We start from the raw sequence: 16,279 nt of genomic DNA on the forward strand, positions 1-16,279 counted from the left end.
AAAGTGATTTCTTTAAAAGCAAATATCTCCCTTTGCTTTGAACTTTGAGCGTTGTAGCTTTGCAGATGTTGTTTATGCTCAAACAGCAACATTACACACTAACTAAAGTTAGAAAAGTGAAATCATATTCAACCACCCCTTAAACAACTATTTTGAACATCAACAGCCAATCAGAATCCACCCTGCTTTAACGAACTCGAGCATTTAAAGCGACAGGCGACGAAACAGAACGTTATCATCCGCCTGTGCATGCTAGTTACAGTTATCGTTATCTTTATACTTATCATTCTTGGGGTGAACTGGCCTTTACTAACACTTGTGTTGTTCCAAACCCGTATAACTTTCATTTTAATAAAGAACACTAAAGGAGGAGATGTTTTGCAGAATGTCCTGGCTGCTTCGTACAGGACTGGGACTCATTCTCAAGAAACAATAGAAAACAACTTATGTATGTAGTCCATAGCTTGTTCTTTATATTTGGCATGATGCATCTTGACATGCCATATGTAAAAGTATGCAAACACAAATGAGATTCCACAAATTGTGAAAAAATCTTTTTAATTATACTTTTAGAGACTGCACTTTTTTTCAATCCACCGTCTTTCCATTTCCATGCGAATGTGCTAGATGGACATCTTTGACCGCTGTACGCGAGTCTAATTTTTATTTTCATTTTTTTGCTGCGACTTTAAAAAATGCATCTCGAAAACTTATTTCTATCCAACTGCCCACATATTTTTTTACGCAACACTGCATTCTGTGCGAATAGCCCCATCGATAACTATTTTAGCTTAAACGCCAATGAATAACGATAAAGTTCTGTTTGTGTCTGCCGCTTTAAATGCTCGAGCTCTTGGAAGTAGGGTGGATTCTGATTGGCTGACAATGTTTTATTTAGCTGGGGGAAAAATCGTTCTGAAAGTGATTCCAACAATATCGTTCCTCTGTGTCGTTATCGTTATAGCAGTGGTGTACTTTCATTATCTCGTAGAATTAGAATGATTGATTAGTAAATCTTTACAGTTATTATTACTTGTTTATTTTTTGGCGCTCAACAGACCTTAGTCCCCATTCACTATAACTAAAAAGATCTGTGTGTGAACATCTCGTTTTAATGTTACACAGAAGACATATCGTTTGCAAAGATGTGAAATTAAGAAAATTAAGAACCATTCCTTTACATTAAAAGCCCTCTGAGGTGGATAACGTTATCATGACGTATTAAAATATCAAACTCGCGGAACAACAGAGTGCATTTTAATCGATATTTACATTTAACATTGTTGCCTTGTAACGTTAGTTATAAGAACAAGGCTTCAGCTGAATGTCAAATGCAGCACACGGGAGCGCGCACTCTCTGCTGGAGGATGATTGACAGATGTGGGCGGGGCCAGATGGGCGGGGCTTCCTACCGGAGAGAACACGCGGTTCCGTGAGCCGTGCGCTTTTTTTCCCCAGTCCGGGCAGGCCTTTAAACTACGCCCACACCTCGCTCGCGATTCACCCTGCTTTTAACACACCCCGAAATCTACAGGACTCGAGACGAACCGACGGAATCCGTCACACATCGGCGACAGCGCTCCCGGAATCCCTTCATCCGCATCTCATACGGGTCATGACGCTGGAAGCGATCCGGTACCGGTCCGGGTCTCTGCAGATCCTCAACCAGCTGCTGCTGCCGCACGAGACCGTGTTCGACGAGATCCGGTCGGTGCGGGACGGATATGAGGCCATCAAGAGCATGAAGGTACGGAAGGCCCGATCCACGGATCCTCTGCCCGGTTCCGTTCACACACATCCGAGCATCTCAAAGCCGGGCTGAGGTTCCTTTGTGTCGGATCAGAGCACGGGGTCGCGCTTTGTTCGTGCGTGTGCATGTGTGATCTGCATAACCTGCGCTTGGTGTGAAGTCCCTGTAAGCCTGGTGAATATATTAATATATAGGAAATTATAGGATTGAATCGCAGTTAATAATGTCATTAATGGAATCCCTGTTGGCCTCTCAGATCTATTGGAATGAATCCTGCACATCGTTCAAAGTGTGATGAACGCTTGTGCGCATCAGGACGCGTTCTTGCGTTCAGTCTGCGCTGTTTATTTTTGAATAATGCAGGCGTGCGTCTTATTTTGTTTACCGCCATAATTTGTTTATCTTTGAAAATGATTGAAAATAAATTTCCTGGAATGTTCCTAAAAGGAAAATCAATCGGGAACGTTAGGGAACGTTCTGTATTAGGTTCACGCAGAAGAACGTGCACTTGTGTTTTGTTTGTGTTCTAATTTTTGTTTGGTAGACAGAATGTTCATAATTTTTTCAGTATCTCACGCACCTTTTAAAGTGTTAAGTTAAAAAAAACGTCCCTTGCGTTCTGTTTCGATTGTTTCTTGCACTATTTTGCTAATTAAGTTGGTCTATGCACTGATGCATCACATAGATGCTTTTGGCTGCTGTGTTTGTATGATGGCATGTCAAGTTTAAAGGGTTAATTCACCCAAAAAATGTAATTCTGTCATCATTTACTCACTCTCGTGTCATTCCAAACCCGTAAGACTTTCGTTCATCTTCAAAAACACAAATGAAGATTTTCCATTGACAGCTACGCAACTACCACTTTGACGCTTCAAAAAGTTCATTAAGCAATCGTAAAACTAATATCCATATGAATCAAGCGGTTTAGTTCAAATTTTCCAAAGAGACTCGATCGCTTTATATGATGAACAGATTTAATTTAGGCTTTTATTCACACATCCCTTTCAAAACTGTTCCGAACTCTTTGAACACAAGTACCTGTCCCGCACGAACCGCCCCTTATCGTTTGCGAACACGCATTGATTGTAAAGGTGTTGTTGCTCGGATGTTCTTCCTCACGCCGTTCCAGTCTTGATTAATGCAGTGCATAATTAATGTGTTGGGGTGCTGGTTTTCCGGCAGCCACGTCTGCGCCTCATTAATAGTCGTTACTGCAAATATCTCGCATGAATTATTGATCAATCAGGGGTTGAGGGGTTTGGTTGAGGGGTTTGGTCGTGTGCCACGCGCTGTCACTGTCATGAGAGCTTTACTAATGTACGGCAAGTGACGGTCACCAGACCTTCCATTCATCTTCTCCGATGGTTCACCAAGAGTGTGTGGAACAAAGACATGTAGTGTGTTTTCAGTTAAAGGAGTAGTTCACTTCAGAATTAAAATTTCCTGATAATTTACTCACCCCCACGTCATCAAAGATGTTCATGTCTTTCTTTCTTCAGTCGAAAAGAAATGAAGGTTTTTAAGGAAAACATTCCAGGATTTTTCTCCATATAGTGACTTCAATGGGGTCCAACAGGTTTAAAGGTCCAAATTTCAGTTTCAGTGCAGCTTCAAAGTCTCGACACGATAGCCGAGGAATAAGAGTCTTATCTGGAGAAACCATCGCTCATTTACTAAAAATAAACATTTATATACTTTTTAACCACAAATGCTCGTCTTCCACTAGCTGCGATGCGCCACACATTACGTAATCACGTTGAAAGGTCAAGCGTGACATAGGCGTAAGGGCCGACCTAGTGTTTACAAAGTGAACGTGCAAAGACTAAGTCAAACGCCATTTACTAAAAAAATAAAAGGTAAAACAACGAGGTCGGACAATTTTGAAGTTGGAGGAGAAAATGAGATTCGCCCTAACCTACATTTTCCGCCTACGTCAGGTTACCACCTGACCTTTCCAACACGATTGCGTAATGCGTGAAGTCGTGGACGTGCAAGATGAGCATTTCTGGTTAAAAAGTATATAAATGTTGTTGTTTTTTTTAGAAAATGGCCGATGGTTTCTCTAGATAAGACTCTTATTCTAGGTCGGTCCTTACGCCTATGTCACGCTTGACCTTTCAACGTGATTACGTAATGTGTGGCGCATCGCAGCTGGTGGAAGACGAGCATTTGTGGTTAAAAAGTATATAAATGTTTATTTTTAGTAAATGAGCGATGGTTTCTCCAGATAAGACTCTTATTCCTCGGCTGGATCGTGTCGAGACTTTGAAGCTGCACTGAAACTCACATTTGGACCTTTAAACCTGTTGGACCCCATTGAAGTCACTATATGGAGAAAAATCCTGGAATGTTTTCCTCAAAAACCTTCATTTCTTTTCGACTGAAGAAAGATAGACATGAACATCTTGGATGATGTGGGGGTGAGGAAATTAACAGGAAATTTTAATTCTGAAGTGAACTACTCCTTTGAGAATAGTGACGTCATCCTGTTATTAAACCACTATGACATCACAGTCATGTAATCAGCTCTTTGAACTGAACGGAATGACCACTTCAGAATGATGTCGTAATCCTCTATTGTTATCATAATGGCAGAAGTTCTAAAGGAATGATGACATCATACTTACCGCACACACGATGTCATTTCTACTGGAGTTGTTTAATAACCTCTGAACTGTGACTGCTATGCATGACTCTATGAGCATTTCATTGAAACTCTTAAAAGAAAATGACGTTTTCCTTGAATGTGTCCACAAAAACTCCAAACAGTGAACTTATTCATCTGTCTCACATCATGATTAATTAATCAATGGGGCTTTTCACTGTAATAATGTAGTTTTCCATTCCAGTGAGCTGATTTTAGACCTGAATGGAAGCGTTAAAATCATGAAAATCAATTTAAATAGATGATCTGTGAGAGCAGAATGTGTGAAGGAATAAATCTCCTCTTAAAGGGACAGTTCACCCATAAATGAACATTGTCATTTACTCACCCTCATGTTGTAACAAATCTATATGAGTTTCTTACTTCTGTTGAACACAAAAGATGATATTTTGAAGAATGTTGGTTAGCAGACGGTTGACTTTCATAGTAATTTTTTTCCTAAAACATATATTAAAATAATCAATCTCTAATCTAAATTACAATGCTAAAAAGTCACATAAAATCAATTTTTTATTATTTAATTGATTTAAAAACAATTTCTTTCGTTTATAATATTATAATATAATAAAAAAAAACATTGCCATCACAAGAATTAAATACATTTTACAACATATTCAAAATATTTTGTATATTGAAAACAGTTATTTTAAATTGTAATACATCACAGTATTGCTGTTTTTTTTTTACTGTATTTATAATCTAATTAACTGTTGTTTTTAAAGTCCCCCTGTAATTTTAATAATTAATAATCAGTGAGCTGATTTTAGGCCTGAATGGAAGCGTTAAAATCATGAAAATCAATGTAAATAGATGATCTGTGAGAGCAGAATGTGTGAAGGAATAAACCTCTTAAAGGGACAGGTCACAAATTGTCATTTACTCACCCTCATGTTGTAACAAACCTGTATGAGTTTCTTACTTCTGTTGAACACAAAAGATGATATTTTGAAGAATGTTGGTTAGCAGACGGTTGACTTTTACAATAATTTTTTTTTTTTTCTACGATGGAAGTCAATGGTTACCTACATTCTTCAAAATTTCCTGTGTTCAACAGAAGAAAGAAAGGTTATACAGGTCAAACAGGTTTGGAACAACATGAGGGTGAGTAAATGATTTTTGGGAGAACTAACCCTTCAATGAGAAACATTGTAGAGCGTTTGTCCCTGACTCTCTGGCGTGTGACCTTTGACCCTGCAGGTGCGCGGCGCTCCCGCCATTGCCATCGTGGGGTGCCTGAGCCTGGCGGTGGAGCTGCGGGGGGGCGCCGGGGCCGACGACCTCGTGTCCTTCATCAGGGAGTCTCTGTGTCACCTGACCTCCGCCCGACCCACGGCGGTCAACATGGGCCGAGCCGCGCGCGAGCTCATGGAGTTCACCGAGAACGAGAGCATGGAGAAGAACACAGAGCAGCTGAGAGACAGGTGACACTGAGAGCTTAAATCTTTTAATGATATTCAGGGATTTGCTGGAGGCACGTTTGATACCAAGATAGTCCAGAGCAGAATCATGTTCTCGGCTTTGTCTTCTTGAGTTATGTCTGTGGAAGCTTGTTTCCGCCACAGAATAAAAATAAGAAGGTAATTGCGAATCAGTTTTGGATTCTCAGATTTGGACTTTATAGCTTACAATTGCGAGTTTATATCTCACAATTCAGAGAAAAGTTAGAATTGTGAGATTAAATTTCACAATTACCTTTTTAATGTTTTTTTTTTTTTTTTTTTGTGGTGGTGGTGGAAACAAGCTTTTATATGTCTGTGAAATCTGTCTTAAAGTTTAATTGAAATTCTGAACACACATTATATGCTATTTCTGCTGTTTTTGACCCGAATATGTTCAGTGAGAAACGTAGGATTGTCAAAAATGTGGCTATTTGAGACTAGCTTAGTTATGAAGAACGGAGAACTAAAACGGAGCGAAATAATGCTATTAGCTTTCAAAAATATTTTATTATTTAGTTATTATTCATTTAATATTTTAAACTTTTAGAAATATTTAAAAGAATCATTTGAAATATTTCTGTCAATAAATTATTAATATTAAAAATGATCAAACTCCTATCTAAAGTACTATGCTAAAAAGCCACATAAATTCTAAATCATTTCTATAATTATTTAATTGATTAAAAAACATTTATTTCAATTATAATATAGTTAAAAAACATTGCCATCACAGGAATAAAATACAACATATTCAAAATATATAGTATATTGAAAACTGTCATCTTAAATTGTGATAAATCACAGTATAACTGTTTTTTTACTCTATTTATAATATAATTAACTGTTGTCTTTAACTGAAGAACATAATTAAAGGAAATTATATTTGCTATTGTGTTCAAATTCACTTTTCATCCAACTTTCACCATCAGAGACCAATTAAATTGACAACCACAATTATATGTATGACCTTTAATCTCCAGCAAAGGATTATTAACCATAACAGACCAGCGTATTAATGTGTTTCTCTCTTGGCCACGCCCCTGCTGCAGCGTGATTGGCTGGATTGAGGAAATGTTGGAGCGGGACGTGAACGACAACAAAAAAATCGGCAACTACGGCGCCCAGCACATCCTGTCAGGAGTCCCGCGAGACTCGGTCACCATCCTCACACACTGCAACACCGGCAGCCTCGCCACAGCGGGATACGGCACAGCTCTCGGTGAGTCCGCGTGCGCATTAAAGGTGGGGTAAGCGCCATTTCAAAAACGCTGTTGGACAATGTTGATATTTGAAATCAACCCAAACAAACACACCCCTTCTTCATTGCTCCGCCTCCAAACCTCAACCTCCAATCCGGAGCCAAACCTCCTAAAGCTCTTGTCCAGACATAACCCTTTATTTTCCAGAGCTTTTCTCTTTTGTATTGTTTCTCATCTATATTATTTCTGCAGTCTTTCTTCAAATCTCCCTCTTGCTCGTTCTTATTCCTCCACCGTCATTCTAATGCTGATTGGCTACACACGTTACACACGTTGTGTGTCGGTCGACTAAAGCTGCTTGCACACCAAGTCTGAAATTCTCGTCCGAAATTTTCGCATGTTAAAAAATAAATACGACCTCGCGTTGTGGCAATCACGTTCACACACTGCCTCTGAAACTTTCGTCCGTCATAAAAAAATTCGGATCGGGTTCGATTTTCTGCGTTATTCGCATCCATAGCAAGCATTTATGAGAGGTTTTTTGACAATTGACCCTTCGTAGGGAGTTTGATTGACAGGCGATCTGACCAATCATAATCCGCCATCCACCGATTCCGCCATTTTTGTCCGACAAAGCAGTCAGGAGAGTTAGTAGATTAACGTCGGTGGATTTGAACTTTAAACCGTGTGTACTGACATCTTTCCGTGGTTAAAACAACATTCCTTCTGATGTTTATTCATGTTTATTTGATGCTATAAATTAACTAGAAGGAAGAGATGATCGGTTCACGATTGAGGCTCTACAGCGATCTGTCAGACACGTTAAAAGCCACAAAACGGTATTTATTGTTTAAATTTCTTTAAAAAAATGACCAAATTTGAAAGGTGAGACTTTGTTTAATATCAAAAGTAACCTGGTCTGTCAGCGTGTTGTCAGTGTCCTCTTTGCTCTGCGATGTATTTTTCACTGTGTGAGAACATGGTGTGGCGTGAGAGCGGCGTGAGGCTTGTCGGACATAGCAACAGTAACTAAAGGGGGCGGGTCTTTGTGAACGGTCAATTCAGAGCCACCGAATGACAAATACGAAAGAAAATTTCAGACTCAGTGTGCAAGGACCTTAGCATCCAAACAGCGTTTTTCACATCCCGCTTACCCCACCTTTAATCATGCGCTGGTGTAGCAATGCTAGAAATGAATGTGTGTATCTGATCCGTGCAGGAGTGGTGCGGTCGCTGCACACGCTGGGCCGCTTGAAGCGCTTGTACTGCACAGAGACGAGGCCCTACAACCAGGGCGCCCGCCTGACGGCGTACGAGGCCGTCGCTGAGGGGTTCCCCGCCACCCTCATCACAGACAGCATGGCAGCGCTCGCCATGAGGGAGAAGGGCATCACAGGTGACACTCCAGTTCTGTTTCTGGATCAGGTCTGGCAGAGTTTAAAGGGGTGGTTGATCATGATTTCACTTTTCTAACTTTAGTTAGTGTGTAATGTTGCTGTTTGAGCATAAACAACATCTGCAAGTTACGACGCTCAAAGTTCAAAGCAAAGGGAGATATTACCAAAGGGAACCTACAAAAAAAAGCTGAAAAAAAAAAAAAATTCATTAATATCTCGATTCTGTGTATGCTACTGTATACTAATAAATTTCTCTGGTTAATAAAAACATAAACAAACGGCTGGTAGGGACTACAATGAGCTTCTTCATGAGTAAGTGACATCACTAACCCTAAAATGTACATAAACCCCGCCCCCAGGAATGCGATTTATAGATTATCATGAAGAATATGCTAATCAATGACTAGAAGATAGTTAACTCCCATAAGCTACATAAATTCATCAACTAACCATTCAGAAACGTCCTGTTGCTTCTACATGTTGTCACTTCTTGATTCTCTCCATCTTTCCGACTCCGGTTTAAACATAAAAGGCTAAAAGTTTTTGAAATGTTCAGTGCATGTGTGTGAGGTAATCGGACCTGCTAACATGCACAAGCTGTTGAAGCTCCGCCCTCTGCGCCGGGAGCAGCAGCTCATTTGCATTTTAAAGGGACACACACAAAATGGTGCGTTTTTGCTCACCCTCAAAAAGTGACAATTTTAACATGCTATAAAATATCTGTGGGGTATTTTGAGCTAAAACTTCACATACACACTCTGGGGACATCTTGTACATCTTGTGAAAAGGTCATTCTAGGACCCCTGTGACGTTCTTGTGTGCACACAGCTGTCGTCGTCGGAGCGGACAGGGTTGTTGCGAACGGTGACACGGCGAATAAAGTGGGCACGTATCAGCTGGCCATCGCCGCCAAACACCACGGGGTGCCGTTTTACGTGGCGGCGCCGAGCACGTCCTGCGACCTGAGTCTGGAGAGCGGGCGAGACATCGTGATCGAGGAACGTCCCGCTGTGGAGCTCACCAGCATCAATGGGGTTCCTGTAGCTGCACCTGGTGAGTGTGTGTGAAAGGAGGAATAAACAATAAAAAAAAGTAAAAAGGCACAAATTTGACTCACTTTTCAACCCTAAGGTTGCCAACATTTACCATGATTTACTGTAGTAACACTAACTGAAACCATGAGAATGTGGTGTAAATGTATTCATATTGAATTTTATGATATTATTAATGTAGACATTAAAGGAGTAATGGAATATAATTGCAGTATTTCTTGTTATCAAGCATTTTGTGCATTAGTGTTATGCCTAACTACAGATTGTAAACTCTAGTGTGTGTGTGTGGTAAATTTTCACCTGCCATTGTGTTTTTTTGCACTTACGCGCAGTAAACAGCTTTTTGTATTTTTGTGTTTGCAAATGTTTAAAGCAGGAGGTTATTTTAGTGAAGAAGGGGTGAGAAAGTCAGAAAAAGATGATTAGTGTGTGTGTGTGAGAGAGAAAGTGTGTGTGTGTGTGTGCGGGACCGCAGGGCTTAAGTGAGATTTGAAACAGAGCAGAGCTGCTTTTAATTAAACGGTTGTGATATGAGGGCGAGGGAGGAATGATCCTACATACGTGTGAAAAGAGAAGAGAGAGAGAGACGAGTCAGAAGCATCAGATTAATTAAAGCCGCAGCGTTTAATAGCTGCCGGCGTCTCGGGGGGGGAGAGACAGATTACTGCACTCTCTCATGAACTCCTGCCTGACGCACAGTGGACAAGACCAGGAGTTTCAGAGTCTTCAGGAGTGGGACGGGAGAGTTGCGCACCCCCCTTTTATTCATTGACTTGTGTTTTCATTTTTAATTTCAGAAAATATCCAACTCTAAAAAAATATACATCAGTGATACTAAAACAGCGCTGTTTTTTTAAGGAGCTCATTCTCTGTGGTTGCAGGGATCGACGTGTGGAACCCGGCGTTCGACGTCACCCCGCACCAGCTGATCACGGGCGGCATCATCACCGAGCTCGGCGTGTTCCTGCCGTCTGAACTGCAGGCCGCTCTGACGGGGAGACTCACTGCGCTGTGAGGCACGGGTGTATCGCTGCACCTCACACACCTCTCGCCTCTCTCTCTCCTAGTGTTTCCACCTCACTGTGGTGGAGGTTGCACCTTTAATTACACACACAAGCATCGGCGCCGAGGTGTTAACAAGGCACACGCACGTTCCGTTCAATTCAACACTTACAAAGTGAAGTGGAATAACACCATGTGACACACAATGTACAACCCAGGGATGCTTGTAAACACACACACACACACACACACACACACACACACACACGCAAACACACACCTTCTCCTTCTCTCTGTGTACAGCTCATGTCACACCATCTCATGTCTTTTGTCTACATCTTTGTGAAAACCTCATTCAACTGTTCCCTTTTTTTGTCCACTTGTTTCTTCCCCTCTTTCTGGCTCAGCTCCAGGTTGTTTGTAACAGGAAGTGTTTCACACACAGAGATGGCAAACAGTGGGCAGGCGTTGAGAACATTCAGAGTATTTCAAAATAAAAGTCTTAGGTTTAATACGGGTTGAACTGATGTCCTGTGAGGGTCCGGGTCATATTTCACCCCAAAATCAAATGGAAAAAGTAAACAAAGCCTGTTTTTAGGAGCATTAAGATTTTATTTTATTGACAGTTATGCATATTCTCCCTCCATATTCTCAGTACTTTAATACAAAAACACTTTCTATTTATATTGTAAATCTATATTACACTTTAGATTTTTAAAAATATGTAATATCATAGGAGCATTTCTCTTATTACAATATTTATTACTGTAATATTGTTAAAAAAAAAGTATTACAGTGTACAGTAGTCTAATTTACAATACCGTTCAAAAGATTGGGATCAGTACGATTTTTCTGAAAATAATATTTCTGTTTTTACTCTATTTGTAACCAAATATTGTAGTGCTAATTGGACTTGATGCTTCAATCCCTGGGGAAGGTTGGCACACCTGATGTCAGCAGTGAGATTTGAGTGGTAGAAATATCAGTGGGCCTTCATGAACGTTTGTTGATGAACCCATGACGTCTCCAGAGGGCTTAAAAGTGACACCTGGCATCCCAGGTACACCCCCCCCCCCCCAGCTCCGTGTCCTCCCGTCTTCATCCCACCGCCCAGTTGATATCCTTCCTTTTAATCCACTGCCAATTCCTGCTTCTTCCCGCTGGATTCGACATGGACTTGATTGCTTGTTGGAGAGAGCGACTCCTAAACCCCCATTTACCTCAGTAGACTGGTGGTGAAAACCCCTACATCCCTCTTCCACTGGAAAAATCCTCACCTTCCAGCCATTTTGTGTAGCTCCGGTTGGCAGTTCAGAGTACTTCAAACATTTTCTCTCAAATGCTTCCTCCACTCCATCCTCCCATGGGACTGTAAGCTTGACTGTTGTAGACCAAAGGACCAAATCTGAGTCTGTTCACCCAGTTAGTCCATATTGACCTTTCTTGGCCAGTTTCTCTTTCTCTGCCGCCTCATCTCTTCTGCCTTGACGTGTCCTTGTGCCATTGAGGAGCGTTTGGACTGAGCCCAAGGCCAGCTCTCCCATATTAAACTTGACCAACCATGTCCCTGAAATGAAGTGCTGACTTTGCATTGCCCACGGCTTCAGATGGTGTCCGCTTTCTCCCCGCTTTCTCCCGAGGGGCCGCTGTGCACACAGCAGGATCTTCACAGTCAGTGAGGGTCATGTCCAAAAAACGTGCTTTGGTGCGGTTTTAATTCTTCCAGCAGACTTGTAATTGGTCATTTCATTTGCCATTCCCGTACAGTCCCGTACCTGTGCATTTATCACCCTTTCCAGCTTTTCCACTTTGCTGAGTGGGATCTTGTACACAGTTTGAGGCCACATGAGTCTTGGGAGTTTGCCAAACTGAAAGCACCACAGCTTGAGTTTTCCTGGCAGAAAGGTCTTGGTGATGTCATTTATGTACATGATGGTGTCCTTTTTTAATCGTTCAAACTTTTTATCGCTCCGAAACAGTTATTTCATCAATTATTCCAACAAGTATTCCATCAATATGAAATCTTTGATCTGTGACATGACTTTTTCAATGGAGCTTTTCAGTTACTGGGCTTGATTTTCATCCTCGCCCATGTGATGTTTTGATGAAGTCTTTTGGCGCAGGGGACCGTTGTTATGACCTCCATGGTGAACGTGATTTCACCAAGTACAACATGTTCCTGGATCAACATTCCAATCAACCAATCAGATTTGAGGGACAAGTTTACAGCTTATGTCAAGTTTAGGCTTACAATCAGGGTGAGATGCTTCTACTCAGTGTTATTATGGGTATACTCATCATTTCCCTCTGATTTTAGTGATAACTGATGGGTAGGGTTAGGTGTAGGGGTGTAGGCTAAATTTTCAGATAGGAATATTCTTCCAGGATCAACAGAATATGTTGCTGTATCACTTGGCAAAATCCTGGTGACCTATAATCCATATAGGCTCATATTGGTGGAACAAGAAAAACTAACCAAACTGTAGTTGTTTAATGAAACCCTTTTCATGGCTTTGATAATGAGCTCCATTGCCATAGTAAAGGCCAAGGGGTAGATGGTGTACCCGCCATGATGCCTACTTCCAATGGCTGCCATGCTGAAGTAAAGTTGGGTGTTGTGAGGCAAACTTGCAAATCTTGGAAGTAATGTTTTACCAGATTTGTTATTAGTATAGGCACCTGTAAAAACTCAACTCAAAAGCCGTCCTCAGGAAGGAATGAGGAACTGGCCCAAAGGCGTTGGCCAGATTGAGGAACAAGACGTGCAGTTCCCTTTCTTTCTTCCTAGCATCTGAAATTGATGCCATATAACACTGTTATGTTCAAGGCATCCTGAGAAGCCAGCCTTTTCTATAGCTGGGTCAATAAAATGGTTTTGTTTTAGGTTCTTTGTGCCAACACACTGAAGAAAATCTTGCCTTCAATATTCAGAAGGTTTATTTAGCGAAACTGTTCGATGGTGAATGAATTCTTGTCTTTTGGGATCAGCACTCCCCCTGCTTTTCACCAAGCTTTGGGAATAATTTGCTTTTCCCATACCGTTAGGGTTAGGGTTTCTTTCTCCAAAGAAACTTCATAACATCCAGGGCATTTACTGATGCCGATCTTGTTTGCATGTTCTCCCCGTGTCAGGGTGGGTTTTCTCCCAGGGTCTCCCCAACAATGACATGTCCAAAGAAAATCAGGTTCATGCCAAATTGTCCGTAGGTGTGAATGAGTGTGTGAGTCCCAAGGAGGGTTGGGGAAAGACCTGTCAACCTACCCCAAAAAACATTGCCAAGAAAATTCATGGAGAGTCTCTTTCGTATGGCGAGAGATGGCAATATAATCACCGAATTGTTAATGAGGGAGAGATGTTAAAGTGATGTTGTGGGGGGGTGATTTGGAGGGATGTCAGCAAGAACAGGTATTGGCGTATCTTTTAACTCATCCGTATAAGTGGGTCTATGATGTGTCTCAATCTCCTCTTTAGACTCTTTCAGAGATCCACTTTTTTATTAGTAAGGATGTTCTTTACAAATTTAAATGGATGTTTGTAAAAGTTTGTTTTTGCTTTTTGCGTCGATCTCTTAATTCCTCTGCTCTACGCAGTTTCGAGAGCCGCTGCCTTGCGGAGACTCAAAAACTATATCTTACCGACCCCAAATCTTACTTGTATGACACGTCTCAACCTCAACTTTTACAATTTTAAATGGATGTTTTTAAAATAATTTGTTCTTGCTTTTTACTTTTTTCTTTCAAAAACTAAATCTTACCAAGCCCAATCTTATTTGAATGACGTTGAGATTTTTTTTTGCATTACAATATTGAGAATTTTGGTGGGAAAATGTATTTAATTGTCATCTTCATGATCCTAAAGTCTTTGCAAAGCTTTGTGCTGATTATAATACCATGCATTTTCTTTTGATTTTGAGCTGAAGTGTTTCCATGAGACTTCCAGGTCCAACTGTTTATTAGTTATAGTGATAGATATGTAAAAATGTAAGCCCAGTTTAGATAAGGGCTGTACTTTAATGTACATATGTACGATTTATCAGCATAATGCCAATCTGAGCGCCAGTCCTTTTACAGGGAATGCCAATTGAATCACATGTTACTGAATCAAAATGTTATATTAACATTTCGAGAGATTTGAATCCTGCAGTCGAACAAATAAAACACATACAGAGATTATGAACATTCGTGCACAGACGATTTTTAACGGTGCGTTTCACAAGTAAATACAGTGTGTATTTAATTAATAGTGTGTATTTAATGTATTTCGACCAGAATGGTCGATCTACCATAAACGTACAATAACCGGTCAGTGATTTTTTCAGTGGTCAATGATTTCAAGGTTTCAGGTTCATCTCGTGTTTGTGACATTCCTATGGCGAAAAAAATGATTTTCACTCATAATCAAGATCATGTCACAGATGCTCGAGTTAAACCCGTGGTATTCCTTTAAATCTGTCATTTAGATCGATGTATCTGATCAGGGTGTGGGGAAATGGTGCTATGGAGCTAGACTTTAGACGATACCTCAGAAGAGATCCCGAACTCCTCTAGTACTTCCACTTTGTTTTTTATCGTAGTTCTGTGTCGTATTTACTCTCTCACACACACACATGCGCGCAGCTGATCTTGGGTCAGAATTTGGCACGGGCCGCCGTGTGTTTGGGTTTAGATCTGATCCGGGATCAGCACCGCGAGTCGGTCAGGGCTTCTGCTCCGTGTTACCGAATGTAACGAGGCCTAAAATCCTCACTGCCTTACGAGACCAGCAAAAACACCCCGCCCACTGATGTCCGATTGGCTGAATGAGACGGAGCCACGCCCACTTCTCAGAGAGCGCAACCCGGTCATATAAATCTATCAAAAGAATTAATCATTTCCCTCATTTTCTTTTTTGTTTTTCTCCCCACATCGAGACCATCAGTGTCACATTAATTTAGATAATAACTTCGGATCACACATGGTAATGATTGCACATTTATTTTTTTACATTTCATCTGTTTAAATTGAAAAATGTAGCATCAAAACACGTAGAGCAGCTGTAAATGTGTTCATCTACTTTTAAAGAAATTCAAATTCTCATCTAAAACAGCTCGAAGGAAAATCTGTTTTGCTTTGGGGGGGGTTTTTTGTTTTGTTTTTTTGGAAAATTTAATTTCTTTGATTTTTAAGACCAGAACTATAAACGAGAGGTATGGAAATAGTCATAATAAAGACAAATGTAGCATCATTTGAGGTCATATGTGTGTGGATTTGTGTTGTTCTGGTGGTACAAATTTAGTTTTCACTTCAAATTGATTGTTTTATTTTATTTTTTTGAGGGGGGAGGGGGGGGGCTGTGCAAGCAGATTATTTGTTTTATATATATCTATACACTGTATATCCATGAATTGTGATTCTTGGTGATGAAACTGTTGTTTAAAAGCTTTCATTGAGAGGCCCTCTATAGATTCGACTCCCCACTCGACAACTAGATGCGACAAGCAAAGAATATTTGCAATTTAAGCAGTTCAATATCTCAGATTTCGCTCTTGGCTTTGAAGCGCTTCACATGCACGGCCTGGCTCACGTACAAACTGAATCAAGCAGTTAATGTTCATTTATTCTTCTCTCTGTTAAATTCGGACATTTATTCGAATGCAAAAAAATATATATCTTTGTTTATCCAAACTCGCACTTGAGAGAGAGCCGATAGATGGGCCGTTTTCTCCTCCACCACACAGTCTGAATACAGGCGAGTAGATGCATGTGTAAAGTCTTCAACATGTGCTTTAGTACGGT

At 40.7% G+C, this 16,279-nt stretch overlaps 1 protein-coding gene across 1 annotated transcript; it reads left to right on the forward strand.

The window, feature by feature from the left end:
• Positions 1–1,369: 1,369 nt before the first annotated feature.
• mri1 (methylthioribose-1-phosphate isomerase 1) lies at positions 1,370–16,074 on the forward strand. The gene is made up of 6 exons (XM_079854370.1): positions 1,370–1,747; positions 5,613–5,836; positions 6,904–7,073; positions 8,273–8,449; positions 9,279–9,503; positions 10,384–16,074. The coding sequence occupies exons 1-6, from the start codon at positions 1,379–1,381 to the stop codon at positions 10,515–10,517; spliced, it is 1,299 nt and encodes a 432-aa protein (XP_079710496.1). The 5' UTR covers positions 1,370–1,378; the 3' UTR covers positions 10,518–16,074.
• The last annotated feature ends 205 nt before the right edge of the window (positions 16,075–16,279 follow it).

This window comes from Squalius cephalus (assembly GCF_949319135.1).
Source record: "Squalius cephalus genome assembly, chromosome: 2".
Lineage (NCBI taxonomy): Eukaryota > Metazoa > Chordata > Actinopteri > Cypriniformes > Leuciscidae > Squalius > Squalius cephalus.